At 34.5% G+C, this 13,053-nt stretch overlaps 2 protein-coding genes across 2 annotated transcripts; both read left to right on the top strand.

Moving 5' to 3' along the window:
• Positions 1-3,525: 3,525 nt before the first annotated feature.
• On the top strand, positions 3,526-9,329 carry LOC122317535 (sulfate transporter 3.1-like). Its single transcript, XM_043134665.1, has 12 exons — positions 3,526-4,107; positions 4,216-4,423; positions 4,906-5,077; positions 5,502-5,567; positions 6,431-6,544; positions 7,073-7,189; positions 7,481-7,607; positions 7,739-8,025; positions 8,144-8,334; positions 8,493-8,578; positions 8,693-8,769; positions 8,874-9,329. The coding sequence occupies exons 1-12, from the start codon at positions 3,774-3,776 to the stop codon at positions 9,063-9,065; spliced, it is 1,971 nt and encodes a 656-aa protein (XP_042990599.1). The 5' UTR covers positions 3,526-3,773; the 3' UTR covers positions 9,066-9,329.
• Positions 9,330-12,351: 3,022 nt separating this feature from the next.
• LOC122316257 lies at positions 12,352-12,813 on the top strand. Its single transcript, XM_043132790.1, has one exon. The coding sequence runs from the start codon at positions 12,352-12,354 to the stop codon at positions 12,811-12,813; it is 462 nt and encodes a 153-aa protein (XP_042988724.1).
• Positions 12,814-13,053: the final 240 nt, after the last annotated feature.

Consider the following 13,053-nt stretch of genomic DNA (forward strand, 5'->3'; position numbering starts at 1 on the left):
TCTGATGAGTTTAAATTTTTTTTGTATTTATAAATTTAAATAGTTATAATTGCGAGTGCACAAATACCATACAATCATTTAAAAATAAATAAATATTGAACCAACATGAAAAAAATAAATATTTTAATACTGGACCATACTATTTTCTTTTTCAAAATAACTGTACGACGTTTGTGTACTCTACGGCTTTATATAACATTACTTCTCCGGAAATTGATTGTCTACATACAGAAATAAACAACTAACATACTGTTGGGCTATTTTTGGGCACGAATTTTTAATATTATAATGTTGTAAATAATAATAAAATAGTTATATTAATTTTTACGTTTTATTTTAAAGTTTATAAAAATTGTAATAATTACATCTAAAAGTTGAATATACAAAATTAAAAAGTATTTTATGTCTAAGTGATGTTTGAGAATGAAATTTTAAAAAGTTTAATTTAAAATTTTTTCATTTTATCTCATTATTTAAACATACATTTTTTTAAAAAAAATAAAATATAAAAATTGTGGGACTTATAAGGATCGATGCACCTAAATTTTCGCTGTGTTTCTGTATTTGTTTGATATTGAAACCTAAATTTGTAATAATGGTTGAAATTTGGCACCTGAGTTTTGGCATAGAGCTGATCATCCGTCTGCTTTTCTGTCAATGTTTTTATGGAAATTTTCCACCTGAGTTTTGTCATGTCTACGATAAAATTTTTAAAAAGTAAAATATGAAAAGAAAAAGAAAATACCCTCCACCATACATCGCCCAGCTCTCTCGAGCTCTCGAGTTGACAGGGATATATCAACCTCCCAACCATGTGTACATCATGCGGTGAAGAAGAGATCGAGCGACCTTCACCACACAAATTGACGGTCGCCCCCACCACTGCGGTATAGGTAAAGATAGTGAAGAGAGTTTATATTTGCTTATTTTTGTAAAAGAATTGTATGACAATGGCGTATTTTATGGTCACAAATATTATTTTTTTATTAATTATATGTATTATTATAAAATATATTTCTTTTTCTTTTTTATCCAATATATATAAACTAACAATTAACCATTGACACGTGTGATGGGCATGACTCAATTAACGATCATAAAGTTGTTTAAACCATAAGTTTTATATAATAAAAAATAATTTATACAAATTTTAAATAAAAAATTTTTATATAATTTTTATGTAAAAAAATCGACTCCATTTGAAAAAGTGTAAAAAAGTTAATTATTTTTTAATGCAATCTATTAATGTTTAAGAGAAAAAATATTTTAAAAAATAATTTAAATTTTTAATGTTTTAAATTTTTTCTGAAGTTTATTATTCTTAAATTAGTTGAATTCTTTTATTCATTATCCATATAATAAATATTTGTTAAAAAAATTTAAAAAAAAGTATGGTGTGTAAAAGTTGTGATTTTTTTTTATAGAAAAATCTAGTTACAAGCACAATTACGTATTAATATGTGCATCAATCTCATATTATTAGTTAAAAATAAATTTTATTTAAAACAGTACTAATTTAAATTTTAAATATGAATGAATTAGTATTAGTATATAAATTAATACGTAATTTTATTTATACATAATAAAGTTGATTTAACAAATGTCATAATAAGACACGGTCCAATCTGACTGCGTGCTTAAGGAGTCGGCGACTCGACATGCATGCAGAAGGCTGGTTATAAAGATGAAATATGATGAGATATTTTAAATAGTAATAAATAAAATATTATGATATTATAATTTTTTAATATTAATTTTATATTAAAATTTAAAAAAATTAAATTATTTATTATATTTTATATAAAAATTTAAAAACATTATAATAATAAATCAAAATAAGATGTGATAAAATTTTTAATTTTGACTAAGCAAGCTTGGCCTTAATTTTAAGTTAGCGTTTCTTGACCAAAAAGCTTTGAGAGTGAAAATAAAATTTTTAAAAAAAAGAAGGAAAGGTCACATCTTTGTGGTCAAATCAACCAAATATTTCTACTTAGCCTCTAGGCGCCTCGTAATTATTCAGTGATAATGTTTTCCCTTGGGTACCCGCATCATGAATCGGCCGGTGCATGCAGGAGTCCGGTGTCAGGACCTTCAAATCAAAACAATATTGCCTACATGAGAAATCAACTTTTTAATGCCGAGTGGTGACCGACTGGAGGGATTCGTGAAAAGTGTAATTTTTTAATATATTTTAAAAATATTTTTACATATTTAAAAAATAAAAAAATATTTACTTAAATACTAAAATAAAAAAAATATCTAAAGAAATATTCGAGATCTATTATTAAAATTCCAAACATTTTTCTTTAATGCATAAAACTAAAATTATAATTAAAACATATATATTATACCACTAATCCCTACTAATTTATAAACATTAATCTCTTAATTGATCACTTAAGTCTTTTATTTCCTCTATTTTAGATAATGTTCTGATTTATGCAAGTTCTGATCAAAATTTGTCTCAATTCTTTAAAAAAAATATCAATTTATTTAATTACCAATAAAATTTTATAATTTTCTCGATAGCTATTAGTGCTAAGTATATGAATTAATCTTTTATACCCTTCAAAGGATCCATGTTTTTTTATACACATAATGGAGTCCCAAAAATGTCTCTATATATACATGCATACAATATATATAATATTTGTAATTAATATTATATTAAAAATAATATTACATATAATCGAGAAGTGTGTAAGCGCCGTGCAATCTCTTTAAAAAAGAATAGAGTTTATTATTAAAAAATTAATTTTCTTTTCATATGGGTTTCGTAATTATTCAAATTTTTTTTTAAAATAATTATGTAGCGCTGACTATAAGTATCATTTCTCTCATATTAAAATGGGTTAACAAAAATAATCAATTATTAAAACTATTTTTTCTTTATGGAATATCATGAACTTATATATCGAGAGCTTGCTTGCTAGCTAGCTAGGGATATTGTTAGGTTTGAAATCAACCCAAAATCTGCAAAACTTCATATATCCTTACCCAAATTGTAGTAGTTTATTTAAACATGCAGTTCTCTTTCGGTTGATGAACTTACCGGCCGCACACAACAGTAGTCAAAGCTTAGAGTACGTTGACGCAAATTTATAAAGCTCCAATGAAATGAGACCACGTCGCAATAAGGACATGCAATAAATGATTTATGTAGGGAAATAGGCATCCCGGCCCCTATAAATATATATATATAGCTTTGTACGTATAAATATTTAATTCATAAACAAATTAATTAAATCCGTAGGGTTCCAGGATTTTGCCTCCTCCATCTTGTACTTAGGGAGAAAATTTTGAACGGGAAAATAAAATCGTCACGAGGTGAGCTGCCTTGTTTCTATAATAATCTCCAAATATAACTAAAGTAGATCGGGCAAACGTGTCCCGATCTTACACTTATTCTTCTAAGTGGGACCCTTTACGCACTGAAAAAAATATTGTGGAAGGAATAATCCCATACCATTCCTCCATTTTGTGTATATATATATTATATAAACCCATCTTTTAGAGTCATCCAGTCCCCCAAGTCACAAAAAAACATCAGACCCTCTCTCTCTCTCTCTCTCTCTCTCGGTATACCCACCAAACCACCTTTCTCTAAATTTAGCATAAACTTCCCGATCCAAACTCTTAAAGCACAGTACTCTCTTATCACTGCATTTTTTTTTCGAAAGAAGATCATCTCTAGCTAGGCTTTCTTCTTTACGTATAGACTCGATCGCTAGTTCTAGTACTGCACTTTGCTCACAAGCTAGCTAGCTAGCATGAATAACGCAGACTATGCGTATCCTTCCAACGTTGAGTGCGCGCATCGTGTTTCGATTCCGCCCCCACAACCCTTTGTGAAGACGCTGAAGAACTCTCTGAAAGAGACTTTCTTTCCCGATGATCCACTTAGGCAGTTCAAGAACCAGCCACCATCGAGAAGATTCGTACTGGGACTCCAGTACTTCTTGCCAATTCTCGAATGGGCGCCTCGCTATAATTTTGAGTTCCTGAAGTCTGACCTTATTGCTGGGATTACAATCGCCAGCTTGGCAATCCCGCAGGGCATCAGTTACGCAAAGCTTGCCAACTTGCCTCCGATTCTTGGCCTATGTGAGTGCTAGAGTTTTGATATATATAAGCATAACTGAGGATATATACGTTTATAAGAGTAGTTTTGAAGAGTTTTTTCTATTTCTAATGTTCTAAAAATGCGTGCAGATTCGAGCTTTGTTCCACCTCTGGTTTATGCAATGATGGGCAGCTCCAGAGATTTGGCTGTGGGGACGGTTGCTGTTGCATCGCTTCTCACTGCTTCAATGTTGGGGGAGGAAGTTGATGCTAAGGAGAATCCCACGCTTTATCTTCAACTTGCTTTCACAGCGACATTCTTCGCCGGAGTTTTCGAAGCTTGTTTAGGCTTATTAAGGTTAGCATTGCTCAATCATCAGAAACAAGAAGTTTGAGTGTAGCATAAGAACAGCTCAAAAAGATGGTAATTAAATTAGTAAGAATGTTTAACCTTTTTCTTACCTATCTCTTCAGGTTTGGTGAGATCATAAACAATATTAAGTTAGAGAAAAACTTCTATATACAATTAGTAATAACAAGAAAAACTAAAAGACACTTTTTGTGTTAATGATCCGTCGATATCTCTGCTGGAATTGATCTTGTCTTTTCTTACCGAATCCCGTTTAATATTAGTTAGTTTAATTTTATAATTTCTTATCTGGTGAGAATCATCACGGAATTTGTTTTTTCTTTTCTTTTGTTTTACTTTTTAATTTGTAACCACGATCCACGTACTATATATAATATTTCATCTCTTCTTAGCTGTATATCGCATTTAAAATTTGTTTTTGTTGAGATATTCTTCATGTTTTCTAAAAACTATGTTATGATTGACTACAGGCTAGGTTTCATCGTGGATTTCCTATCACATGCAACCATAGTAGGGTTCATGGCAGGAGCAGCCACTGTAGTGTGCCTGCAACAGCTAAAAGCGATCCTTGGCCTTGAGCATTTTACCCAAGGGACAGATCTTGTATCAGTGATGCGTTCTGTCTTTACCCAGACACATAAGGTAGCCATTAATCCTGCAGCCGTACTAATTCCACCATTAATTCATAAATAAAAACAACTCAAAACTATTTTAAAGTACATCTGCCAGCCACTACAAACATTTATTCCATTATTACTGGATATACAAATTAACATGGCTGTAATTTTTCACATCGTTATTTCCCAATATTAACAGAAAAAACAGAAGGATATATATATATACACATATATTAGTTCTTTTTTCAGAAAAAGAAAAAAGAAAAAAGAAATACTGTGGTAAAATTGGTTTTTATGGTTGGCTTATTATGATATGTTCCTTAATAGAAATAAAGATTTTGTCACGATTTCACTAATCAAGCTGATGTTCACTACTTTTAGAATCTTTAGCTTTATACATTTCTTTTCCCTCGTTGTCTTATTAATCTCATGATTGGTGGATATTGCAGTGGAGATGGGAAAGTGGTGTTCTGGGATGTTGTTTCCTTTTCTTTCTGATCAGCACTAGATACTTTGTAAGTAAATCTGACCCATATTTTTCTTGATCCAAACTTTTTTCTTTAGGAGATTCTTATTCACTATAAACGTCATACACATAGCATGCATTATAACTAAATAAATCACAAAATCAAGGCAAATGGTATATTCAGAAGAGAACATGATCACCCCACGTATTTTGGTACTTTCCAATATATATATTTCTTTACTTACTGGGAAGTTGTCCTGAATTCTCTTTCTAAGCATCTACTTTTTTTTTCCTTTTCAATCCAATTAGGTTCGAATCAACTTCTATTTTAAGATTCCTTTTCTGTCGGCTACCTTTCGTGAGTGATCTTGTTTCAACCCTGATTAACCTGCTCCCACTCCAAAGTTAACTGAAGCAAAGTCTCAAAGCTAATTTGCCTTGTATATACGCTGCATGCAAGACTTGTTTTCAGCTAATCACCAATGAAATAATACAACTGACTAGCTATAAGAATAAGGACAAATAAAATAGCATTATATGACCATCCCTGTTTGAGACAAACAGCTCAAATCTCATGTATTTCGAGAGCAGAACAAAAGGTGCCTCAGCCTCATCAGGGCATTCAGTTATATATCTAATTTAATCCAAGCATTTGAACTTGTACTTTTGTCTTTTTCAATCACTCCCTTCTTAAATCTCTATGCACCAACAGACCAAAAAGAAATACCAAATCAACTGTGAGGTCCTATTACATGACCCTACAACCATAAGTGTCTCCGAGACACATACACCTAATTAATTAAGACAAATATGATAAGTTAGCTTTATGTTTTTTTTTTATATGAATATATTTGAAGTCTTTTTGTCTTTTAAAGAAAATAATATCTTGTCTGTTTGTTATGCAACATGCAGAGTAAGAGAAAGCCAAAGTTCTTTTGGATATCAGCGATGGCACCATTGACGACTGTCATCTTGGGGAGTCTTCTCGTTTATCTCACCCATGCCGAGAAACACGGTGTTCAAGTGGTGAGAATCCCCAGACCTACATGGATGCTTTCAAATCTCTATCCCTCTCTCCATTTCTCTCTGAGACACAAAAACTGCGCAGCAGCCGTAACCCACTTTTGCAAGACAGTCCAGTAAGCAAACAGATTGGACCACTAGTATGATTAAGCCTTGGTCCAATATTTCACGTGTATAGGTCTTGTACATAAATAAATGAATATATACCTGTCTTTGGGCCAACCCAAATAATTCTCCCACCACTCCCTTATTGCAAGCCATGACTGGCCCCACCAATAATACAACTTTCCATGAACATTTTAGTGGGTTCATTATATATGTCCCATCCCCGTGCGTGCTTTTACCCAATAAAGCCAATGGACAGATCAGGTCAAAGATCTGATTGGACGGTCATGATGAGTGATCCTTTAATTTTACATTCTTTTTTTTGTATTATTTTTATTTTTTACTTTTAATTTATCGGTGTCTCATGTGACTGGTACTGAAGATCTAGGCCGTTAATATGTTGCATGTTATTGCAAACTTTTTCAGATAGGAGAGTTGAAGAAGGGGCTGAACCCACCATCGTTCGGGGATCTAGTATTTGTGTCTCCCTATCTCATGACAGCTATTAAAGCTGGCATCATCACTGGCGTCATTGCTCTCGCTGTAAGTCTTTTTGTTTTGTTTTCTTTTAATTTTCTGCATGGGCACGTACTTTAAGCACTGATCTTCTAATCCCAGAGAGAACTAGACACGTAAAGTTATCAAAAACAGTTCGGGAAACTTTAAACAAACTGTAGCTTGAATATATGCCAGTAAAAGCTTATGAAACAGAGTAGAACAGATTGATTGCTTTTAGGGAAACGAAACGGGATATATTATGAGTATTAGTGGAAACATAAGGAAATGCTGGTGATGTCCCTATATAATATTCCTGATTTGGTTTTGTGCACGCAGGAAGGAATAGCTGTAGGAAGAAGCTTTTCAATGTTCAAGAACTACCATATTGACGGGAACAAAGAGATGATTGCTTTCGGAATGATGAACATTGTTGGTTCTTGCACCTCTTGCTACCTCACCACAGGTACTGTTTGTTTGGCCCTACTTTTCAACTGATCATTTTATAATTTATAACTGATCTTCCAGTTTCCTCGTATTGGTAATCAAGTTATTCTATTGTTTTGCTGATAAATTGGCGTTGACGTCGAATTTCAGGGCCATTTTCAAGATCAGCAGTAAATTACAACGCAGGATGCAAGACAGCAGTATCAAACATTGTGATGGCAGTCGCTGTCATGCTCACGTTGTTATTCCTGACACCTTTGTTCCATTACACTCCTCTTGTGGTGTTGGCAGCCATAATCATATCCGCAATGCTTGGTCTCATTGATTATGAAGCCGCCATGCATCTCTGGCATGTTGACAAATTTGACTTTGTAGTCTGCATGAGTGCATACATTGGTGTGGTTTTTGGCAGCGTAACAATTGGCCTAGTCATAGCGGTATGAACCACACGGCCTCCCAATATACTTAATACAAGTATATGCACTTTGTTTAGTTATAATTTAACCCCAAAAATGGACCATTTGATTAAACTTTCTAAATCTTGTTCAAGTGCAGATTTCGATATCTTTGCTTAGGGTACTCCTGTTCGTTGCCAGACCAAGGACCTTGGTTATGGGAAACATTCCAGATTCTATGATTTACAGAAACGTTGAACAATACCCAAATGCAAGCAATGTACCTGGAATTCTCATACTCGAAATCGATGCTCCCATTTACTTCACCAATGCAAGCTACTTAAGAGAACGGTAAGTTGCTAAATCTTGATTGCTCCGCGTTGTAATTAGGAAAAAAAGTACTACTAAGATGGCCTACTTTTACATAATAATCAAATAAAAAGCATATGCAAGGCCAACTTTTCTATAATGCTTATAAAATCTAATAAAAAGAACTCTCTGTTTCTCAGAATTGCAAGGTGGATTAATGAAGAGGAAGACAGAATAAAATCATCTGGGGAAACTAGCCTACAGTACGTAATACTGGATATGAGTGGTAAGTACGTAGTGGATTTGGGAATGATAGAAAGGATCATTAATGCGTTCTCTTTTTCCAATAGTAATTCTAATTCCATCCCTAAAAATGCATTATTATTTTGGTAATTGATAGCTGTTGGTAACATTGATACGAGCGGAATTAGCATGCTTGAAGAGATGAAGAAGACTGCTGACAGAAGAGAGCTAAAGGTACGTACATTCTTGATTTCTATATATATTTAATATTCTTTGATCTATATATTTGTGCGAATAAATTAATTATAAGATCTGTCTCCCCAATTGTATCTGTTTAGCTTGTATTGGCCAACCCTGGAGGTGAGGTGATGAAGAAGCTGAATAAGTCCAAGTTTATCGAAAACATAGACCAAGAATGGATTTACTTGACAGTTGGAGAGGCCGTTGGAGCATGCAACTACATGCTTCACACATGCAAGTCCAACCCAGCTAAGAAAGATGATCAAGCAGAGACATGGAACAACGTATGAGCTTTTGAGAAAGTAGAAGGGATCTCATGTGGCTGTATTTATTTCCTTAACTGAAGTCTGCCATATATATATAATGGCGTTGCATGCGCTTTCACAGAAGAGTCAGAAGCAACAAATGCATTGGACTCATTCAATCAACAAAAAAATGAGTTTCATTGTTTTTAATGCTTAGTCGATTTGGAGGTATTTTTGCTCTTCCAACAGTATGTAAGTTGTAGAATTACATGTTATAAGTATATAAGAATTTCGGCTTTGCAATAAGCATTCTACGATCTTTTATATCGAGAAATGATATTTACAGTTATAGAATTCACAAGCATCACATAATCCTTTAAAAAAAATTGAGTAAATATGATATTTACGTGAAAAAATTAATTTTTTAACGATAGAACACACTCGTTTTCAAAATAGTTTGTGACATTTGATCTACAATGCAGGACTATATATAGTATTTATATACTCTCCTTATGCAACAGAAACAATACTATACACAACAGCAACAGAAACAATACTATACACAACATGATATTACAATTCTCAGGATGGTTATAAACTTTCTTATTACGATATAAAAGTTCCAAATCTAAGCCTATAAAAAAAAAAAACAAAGTAATCACAAAAGAAAAAACCAGAACATTTACCAACAACCAACGTGCATGAGAGTGAAAACATTAATAAGTTATATCAGTCCAGCAAAATTTAGCCCACCCTTCCTTTTTTATTTATGTTCACTTCAAAAAATTTGGTCTACCCGCGTCTACATTCCCGACATTTTTGTATGCACTGATAAATATAAATTATTGTCTGTACTTATTTTTGCCATCGTTTATATTAATGTTAGACTGGCAATAACATATAATTGTTTCGGTGTTTATAAAAGCGCAAGAAAATTTATAATTAATTTTTCCCCGGTAAAAGATATTAACGTAAATTTTTATTTGTATTTTATAATTATATTATTTACATTTAAAATATATATATATTAATGATTAATGAATCTACTATTGTACATCTATTTGTACAATCAAATCCTTTATTTTTCTCATGTCAATCCTACTTTCCCTCTTTCAAGTTTAGTCCCACTCTCCCACTCTTCCACACTTCAAAAAATTAGTCCTACCCTTCCCCACTTTACCTCTTTCAAACCCCTTAATAATAGTATTGCGGTTTCAAATCCCAATGTGGCACATCTATTGAAAAATTCTTATACAACCTTGCGAGATCGAATTTTCCAATATCACTTGCTTGAACTTCATCCTAATCTCTCCTTTAATTTTCCAGGTCCTTTTTAATGCTGACACATCTATTTGTCTATTTTTTAGAAAGTCGTTTCAACAGATCAAAAAATCGAGTATTCTCTCGTAACCGTCTGCTGAGAGGTGATTGGAGATGAAATTTGTTAGTCCTTTTTCCTTCCTGCGCAGGTGGGATGTGAAGGGTGAAGTTCCTCCTCACTACGGTGGTAGTGATGGAAGAGATAGTTGAGGTTTGGAGTCGGCTACGACTGAATAAAGAAGAGAATACGCCGCTTGAAGTGAATGGGGGAGTAGACAAAAGTATAAGAGAAAGGGGAGACAAAAGCATTGTAGGGAAAGTGTGTTCGACGAGAAGAATTGGGAAGAAAATTGTAAAGGGGACGATGGAGAAGATCTAGAGGGTGAGGAAGCCTCTGGACTTTGAGGAGATTGGTTTCAATTGCTTTGTTATAACGTTAGCAAGCTCAAGAGACAAATATAGAGTGCTAGAAGGATGTCCTTGGTTATTTAATAATCACCTATTTGTACTGAAGGACTACGATGGAGAGACTCCAATTAACCTACTGGATTTTGACACTGAAAATCTTTGGATTCAAATGCACAATCTCCCGCTGGGACATATAAATAAGGGGATGGGAGAACAGATTGGGAAGTCGATTGGGAAGGTAATTGATGTAGATGTCACTGAAGATGGAGTGGCGTGGGGACTGTGTTTGAGGGTAAAAGTTGAGTGCAATCTAAAGAATCCATTGGCTAGGGGAAGATATGTAAAGACAACAAGAGGCAAACTTTGGGTGCCTTTTCAATATGAAAAGTTACCTAAAATGTGTTTTGGTTGTGGGAGCATTGTTCACGGGAACGGTGGTTGTACGAAAGAAAGGGAATCAGATGTTGTGCAATACGGCAGTTGGTTGAGAGCAAAGGTTGTGAACAGGAAACAGAGTGATCGAACAAGATACGGAAACCAAAAGAAGGGAGATGATGAAGGAATGGGGAAGGATGGGGGGGATGTTATGGAGGGGAATGGACTGAATAATGTGGAGCAGGTGTTTGTTATTTTGTCTGAGAAGGATAGGGAGGTGGTTAGTGAATCTAGAGGGTAGATGGGTTGTTTAGGCGATGGAGGAAGGGATCTAGTCAAGATAGTAAAGATCTACAAGAAGAGGAGGGGTGCTTAATAGTCAAGGAGAGGTCTAACTCATTTAGACCAGATCAGGCAATTGTGGTGGATCGAGTATAAGTTGAGGAGGCAGGTGATAGAGGTAGAATCAATGAAAGCGCTAGAAGATGGAAAAGAAGAGCTAGAGGGAAAAATCAAACTACTGACGTATGTATTCCAGTGCTTAATACTAAGAGATCCTTAGTAGATGAAGAAATGGATTTGGTGATGGAAATGGGAGGGAAAAAGGCAAGAATTGAAGATGGTGCAGAGTCTGTTTTGGACTTCTGTGAGGCGGTGGCTGTGAGGCAGCCCCGCCAGGAATTATGAAAATAATTAGTTGGAACTGTCGAGGGCTTGGGAACCCTCGGACAGTTCAAGATCTTTACCTTATGGTAAAGAATAAGCAGCCCAGTGTGGTTTTCTTAATGGAAACCAAGGTGAATGGAGGAAGGGTGGAGAGTCTAAAGGGGAGATTACAAATGGATGGTTTTTTTGTTGTAGATCCAATAGGAAGAAGAGGGGGGGTTAGCTATGTTTTGGAAGTTTGAGAGTGATGTTGAGTTGGTGAACTTTTCTCAGTGGCATATTAGTGTGTTGATAAGAAGGGAAGGAATGAGGAGTGAATGGATTTTTACAGGCTTTTATGGTCATCCGAATGCAAGTAAAAGAAGTATGTCTTGAGATTTGTTGGGAAAAATAAGGCCATCAAATCAGGTGGGATGGTGTGTAGCTAGAGATTTCAATGAAGTGTTGGTACAGGCAGAAAAGTGTAGGGTAACTAAAGGAGTAAAAATCAAATGTTACAATTTCGTGAGGCTTTAGAATGTAACAGCCTCTCGGATTTGGGATGTCAAGGTGGTTTCTTTACATGGAGCAAGAGACACAAAGACAATACATTTACAGGTGTGTGGTAAACAATCAATGGAGATTGATGTATAAGGAGGTCAAGGTGGAGGGTCTTGCAGGGAGATGTTCTGATCACCTACCTGTCTTATTGTCTCTTATGGGATATGAAGAAAGGATTAGGCGAAGGGAATGTCCATTCAGATTTGAGGCAAGCTGGATAAAGGAGGAAGGGGCTAAACAAATAGTTAGGTTGGGATGGAATAAGGATGGGCCGAGAGGGGACCCTATAAAAAGAATACAAAAGTTGTTGAATTCATGTAAGGGAGTTCTTCAAGGGTGGTTTAGAAGGAAGGATAAAGATAGGGTAAAGGATATTGAGATGCTGACTAAAAAAATTCAAGGGGTGCAGGAACAAGAAGGGCCACAGAATGTAGAGGAACTCAACCTACTTCAGATGAGAGTGGGAGTGTTGTTAGAGCAATAGGACCTAAAGTGGAAGCAACGAGCAATGAAGAATTGGTACTGCATGGGAGACAAGAACACAAAGTTCTTCCATGCATGTGCCAATCAAAGGAGAAAAAAGAACCAGATTCTATCAGTGATGGACTCAAATGCCAATTTAAAGGTAGATCAAGAAGGGATTGCTGAAACTTTTAGGGAGCACTTTTCTGGAGTATATACTATTGCTGCCCCTTCAAACAGCACCATTAAAACCTATCTAGAA

The sequence above is a fragment of the Carya illinoinensis genome, chromosome 7 (genome assembly GCF_018687715.1).
Source record: "Carya illinoinensis cultivar Pawnee chromosome 7, C.illinoinensisPawnee_v1, whole genome shotgun sequence".
Classification (NCBI taxonomy): domain Eukaryota; kingdom Viridiplantae; phylum Streptophyta; class Magnoliopsida; order Fagales; family Juglandaceae; genus Carya; species Carya illinoinensis.

What these genes read in the sequence shown, in the direction of transcription:
- LOC122317535 (XM_043134665.1), top strand. Translation starts at nt 3,774, where the DNA reads ATGAATAACGCAGACTATGCGTATCCTTCCAACGTTGAGTGCGCGCAT. An exon ending in GCTTGTTTAGGCTTATTAAG is followed by an intron (nt 4,424 to 4,905) that starts GTTAGCATTGCT and finishes GATTGACTACAG; the next exon opens with GCTAGGTTTCATCGTGGATT. An exon ending in TCTTTACCCAGACACATAAG is followed by an intron (nt 5,078 to 5,501) that starts GTAGCCATTAAT and finishes TGGATATTGCAG; the next exon opens with TGGAGATGGGAAAGTGGTGT.
- LOC122316257 (XM_043132790.1), top strand. Translation starts at nt 12,352, where the DNA reads ATGGAGCAAGAGACACAAAGACAATACATTTACAGGTGTGTGGTAAAC.